This window comes from Sinocyclocheilus rhinocerous, unplaced genomic scaffold, assembly GCF_001515625.1.
Source record: "Sinocyclocheilus rhinocerous isolate Xijiao unplaced genomic scaffold, SAMN03320098_v1.1 scaffold1499, whole genome shotgun sequence".
Lineage (NCBI taxonomy): Eukaryota > Metazoa > Chordata > Actinopteri > Cypriniformes > Cyprinidae > Sinocyclocheilus > Sinocyclocheilus rhinocerous.
The window spans coordinates 32,610-38,525 of NW_015650016.1; the positions used below are offsets into that span (position 1 = coordinate 32,610).

Genomic DNA, 5,916 nt, shown 5'->3' on the forward strand with positions numbered 1-5,916 from the left:
GTATATATATATATATATATATATATATACTGATATATATATATTGATATATATATATATATATATATATATCAAATATATGATATTATAATATTATATATAATAAATAAATACTACATTAATAATAAAATAAATGGACCATGTTGTGAGGATTTATAATTTCCCAGAATGTTCTAATGTTTTGATAAAACCTGCAAACTTTTTGATAAACTCTGAATTTTACTCAACATTTTCAAAATAAAGAGAAGGTGCAGAAAGAAATAACACATTTTCAAAAATAAATACATAAAAATAAGACAATTTGTTGAAAACACGAAAAAGAAAAACAGTCGTAGATATACCAATGAAACAGCAGAATATCTTGGCCAGAGCTGAATGAGCCTTACCTGTGGTCTCCAACTTTAGCTCTTTAGAGGTGTTGCGGCTGAAACAAAAAGAGAAGAAGAGAGTTTTCTTTAAGGACGTGGAAAAAAGAAGAGGTAAACAACTCAAGGCAAGTAAAAAAGCAGTATTGAGCTGGTCTGAGCTAGTAACAACCATCTCAGGCTCATGCTCCCCGGAGAGCGAACTGCAGTCTACACCCAACATCATTACAACCTGCCCAACACTCAAAACACAAGACCTGTGTTTTCAGCTGCTGTTTTGTAGAGGTACCACAGAATGTGACATTTAACTGTGAGCAAGCAACACAATACATGCAAACACACACACACACACACACAGAACCGGTCTGAAGGAGCCGGATGAATGGAGATCCCTGGGCGCTCAGTTCAGTTCAGCTCAGTTGCCAAGGTTTGTAATCCCATGCCAGACAGACACGGCATGATTGGCATGAACAATTCTATAACGATGACGTCAATGGAGAAAAAATAAATAAATAAAAATGACAATGGGAGAGAAGAATGTGCGTGTTATGTATATTCTCTTCCATCTGCACGTAAACTTTTTTTTTTTTGCCTTTATAAACATCGGCCATGCAAAAGTCATACTGTAAAAGTCTGAACGCTTTGAATAGTGTTATTTTAGTATCACTGATATACTGTTTATGACTTGATTTTTATTTTTTGTTATAAGTTTTTATAAAATCAATATTATAAAATCAGTAAGTTTTTAATATCAATATAATACATTAAAGCATGATCAACACCAGATTTTGTCACCATATTTTACGTTTTGTCATGTTTTATAATATATTATAGTATTTAAAATATTAACAATGAATAAGTAGATATTATAATGTATTATAACGGTCATATTTTAATCCTTAGATACGGCTTTTTGTCTTCATAAACACTGGTCATGCAAAAGTCGAAAGTCTGAATGCTTAGAATGCTATTTTAGCATCATCGATGCATTTTTATAGTTTTTGTTAATATTTTGAATTAGATTTCACTTTGTTTTCATTTTAATTTTTAGTCATTTTTAATTTTTAGTTTTAGTGTTTGTTGTGAGTTTTTGTCATTTTTATCATTTTTTTTAAACGTCCATATTTTTCTAGTTTCATTTGTTACATTTTTTTTTTAGTAATTTTTCATTGTTTTTGTCATTTTTATTAGTTTTTGTTGCTTATATTTTTCTGTTTTCATGTGAGTAATTATTGTGTTTTTGTCCATATTTTTTATTTAGTTTAAGTTTTAGTAATTTTATTAGTAGTGTCCATATTTTTCTATTTTCTTTTCCATTTTAGTTTTGTAAGACTGAAAGAACCTCAGACTCTCTCCCTGTACTTTGTGAGACTACATTCTTGTCAGTTTAATGTTTTATGCCAAAGACATATATTTCTCATTCATATCTAAAATATTAAACTGAATAAAGCAGAAAGAGAGCTGCTGACAGGACTTGACAAATAATATCAATGACATCTAAATAAACTTATGAAAGCAACACCTATAACGATGACGTCAATGGAGAAAAAATAAATAAATAAAAATGACAATGGGAGAGAAGAATGTGCGTGTTATGTATATTCTCTTCCATCTGCACGTAAACTTTTTTTTTTTTGCCTTTATAAACATCGGCCATGCAAAAGTCATACTGTAAAAGTCTGAACGCTTTGAATAGTGTTATTTTAGTATCACTGATATACTGTTTATGACTTGATTTTTATTTTTTGTTATAAGTTTTTATAAAATCAATATTATAAAATCAGTAAGTTTTTAATATCAATATAATACATTAAAGCATGATCAACACCAGATTTTGTCACCATATTTTACGTTTTGTCATGTTTTATAATATATTATAGTATTTAAAATATTAACAATGAATAAGTAGATATTATAATGTATTATAACGGTCATATTTTAATCCTTAGATACGGCTTTTTGTCTTCATAAACACTGGTCATGCAAAAGTCGAAAGTCTGAATGCTTAGAATGCTATTTTAGCATCATCGATGCATTTTTATAGTTTTTGTTAATATTTTGAATTAGATTTCACTTTGTTTTCATTTTAATTTTTAGTCATTTTTAATTTTTAGTTTTAGTGTTTGTTGTGAGTTTTTGTCATTTTTATCATTTTTTTTAAACGTCCATATTTTTCTAGTTTCATTTGTTACATTTTTTTTTTTGTAATTTTTCATTGTTTTTGTCATTTTTATTAGTTTTTGTTGCTTATATTTTTCTGTTTTCATGTGAGTAATTATTGTGTTTTTGTCCATATTTTTTATTTAGTTTAAGTTTTAGTAATTTTATTAGTAGTGTCCATATTTTTCTATTTTCTTTTCCATTTTAGTTTTGTAAGACTGAAAGAACCTCAGACTCTCTCCCTGTACTTTGTGAGACTACATTCTTGTCAGTTTAATGTTTTATGCCAAAGACATATATTTCTCATTCATATCTAAAATATTAAACTGAATAAAGCAGAAAGAGAGCTGCTGACAGGACTTGACAAATAATATCAATGACATCTAAATAAACTTATGAAAGCAACACATGAGAGTAATGTCAATATATTTAGATGTTTATTATCTACAGTGAAGGTGAAATAAAAAATACTGCTAGCAATGTGACAAATATTAAGATTCAGTCTAAGAAATTCAGTATGGCGAAGAAACACAAAATACATGTCTGTCTTTTACATGAACTTATAATATCAGCATGTACTGATGGATTTTAGAATGGATATACTGTACATGTACATGACATATATGTCCAAAAATCTCTTACACATACATATTTCTATAGGCTAGATATAGATGTGAATATATGAAATTCAGTACTACAAATTAGTTCTGAATAAATACAAGACAATAACACTAGAGTGTCATATTTGATATCTACCAGTGTTATTTTAGTATCATTAAGATATAATAAACATTTGTATTATTATTTTGAATTAGTTTTAAGATCTAGTTACAGATTTAGTAATTCATTTGTGTGTTTTTGTCATTTTTATTATTATTTTAAAATATGCTGACATTTTTATTATTTTTTATTTCACTTTTATCAGTTTTAGTTATTTCAGTACAAATTAAACTAAATGAAAATGAGAAATGTTGCCTTGTCAACTAGTTGAAATGAATTTTATTTAATTTTATTTAAATTTTTTTAATTTCAAGTAATTTTTTATTATTATTTTATTTATTATTTTTTGTTTTGTTTTAATTAACTATAATGGCTCGGATCTTTTTCTCTCTTTTTACGGGGTTTTACCAGGTTGGATGTTTTAACGACGTTTATAAAATGCCAAAAGTTTGCATGCCAACAACTTCCTTTTATATTTTGCAATTAAACGAGGACATCTGGTGCATTAAGTATATGGGAAAAAATGTGATCCCATCATTTTTAGGACCATGCATTTACAACACACATGTTTGCTGGACTCTCATTGAATCTCTGTGTGCCAAACATCAGATCTCGAGGTAAAACACCTGAAAACATTCATTCCCACGCATCAGCGGAGAGTTAGAATGACTTGTTAAGAGTGAAATGAGAAAGTGCTGATGCTAAAGCGGGATGAGGGAATCCCAGCCTGTCAACATGCCATGTCACGTGTCACGAGATATTCATGAGAGCACACACACACACACACTCACTCACACACACACACACACACACACACACACACTTTGAAATGAAGAATTTCTGGGCTCCTTATCAGTCAAAAAAACATCCTGACATAATTCGCTGTTGTTTATAAAACAACGCAGGGCCGGTGTGCCTCTTAAAAGCTGACAGACTGTCTATGTTGAGAATTTTTTATGTTATTCAACTACTATTGAGGTCAGTAGTCTACCACACAGAAGCAGACGTGTAAACGTCAGCAGTGATGGAAATATATAAACAAATCCCCTTTTTTGGCAGAAAATAGAGTAGAATACAAAAACTAATATGGCCAATTGCAGCTTGCTAAACATACAAGAACTTCTTTGGATCTCACGGGCCAAGCAAACATGTTTAAGCTTCCATTTACCATATTTGATGGGCTCTACGTAAATGCTTTAATCAATATTTATATGTAAAAAAAAAAGTCTAAATTAAATATGTTCATCATTTAAAGTAATGATATGGATTACTTTAACCATGTCTTTATGAAATATTTGAAGTTTAAAAGTATTAGTATATTCCAATGGAGGGTCAGAAATATAATGTAAAACACCCATTGCTGGTAAATTTTGTCTGTAGTGGTATGTTTATTTTGGACCATCGATGAACAGCTCTGTTGTGCAAAGTGCATAGTTATTTAGGCTGTATTAAAAGAATAGCAGAAGATTTTCAATTAATAATAACTTAAATACAGTGTATTAAGAGGAATGTACTATTTTCATGATACTTTTATGGTGTTTTGGGGTAGTGTTTGAAGCTCCAAAACACACCATTCCCATTCACTGTTTATTGCATGAAACAGAGCAGCCTGGACATTCTAATATCTTTTTTTTGTGTGTACCACAGAAGAATGAGTAAATGATGACAGAACTGTGTGTTTTACTCAACTACTCCTTTGTAAAATTATTGAACTGTTTTTTTCTTAATTCACATTTATTCATTTAGCAGACACTTTCCTCCAAAGCAGCAAATGAGGATCATCACAAGCAACATATACATATTTATACATATACATATAACATAAGCAGAAGGAGTGTGTGTGCATGTGCATGTGCCGGGACTCAAGAGAGGAGTACACGAGCACTACACTACGGTAGAGAAAACTAGGCCCATTCAGGAAGTCCCGGCCCAGCCTCGAGCGGAGGCTCTGGTGCATTTCTTGCCCAAGTGGCTGCGTTGCTACGGTAACACTAGATCAGTAAGTGGAAAAAAAGAAAAAGGAGTGATGCAGGAAGAAGAGAAGAACACTAGCCTCACTTCACTATTGTGCCTGCACTCCTCCTCCCACCATCTCAATCCCACCATTCAGCAGCACAAGCTAACACAATGACCCCAGCTCAGCCTTTAACCGCCCCCTGCACACACACACACACACACACACACACACATCTCTATCTGAGTCTCTGCCCCCAGCCTTTCTCTCCTCTCTTTCTCTGACCCTCTTCACTTGCCTGCTTATTAAAATCTCATAGCATTAACTCTGCTGCTCATGGCCAGGCTGAATATTTCAATCAGACTAAAGGAGTCAAATTAATCTTTAATGGCATTAAAGCCACAGGGCAAGCGAGCCGGACTCTGGCCTTCACCTGAGATTTGAAAAAAGTTTAAAATAATGTTTATAAACCTTATATAATTAAAGTTGCTAAAACAATTAGAAACAAAACAGAATCATGTGTAATACAAAGGACCGAAAACCAATCACAAAGAGTATTTTCTTCATTTAATTAAAAACTTGAGATGCAGTAGGATGGGAAAAACCGCCATAAAGTCTTGAGACATGTTTTTAAAAAGTTTAACTTATATTAATTTTCCATAGCTTTCTAAACATGCCGCTCTCTTGTGCGAGACGCGAGTGCAATGGTGATAGATG

General features: G+C 31.3%; 1 protein-coding gene across 1 annotated transcript in view; it reads right to left on the minus strand.

The window, feature by feature from the left end:
- Nucleotides 1–378: 378 nt before the first annotated feature.
- LOC107711342 (CD276 antigen-like) overlaps nt 379–5,916 on the minus strand; it is a 59,026-nt gene continuing 53,488 nt past the window's right edge. The window contains exon 10 of the mRNA XM_016516328.1: nt 379–424. Within this exon, the coding sequence (XP_016371814.1) occupies nt 402–424 (23 nt within the window). The 3' untranslated portion in view covers nt 379–401. The remainder of the gene's footprint in view (nt 425–5,916) is intronic.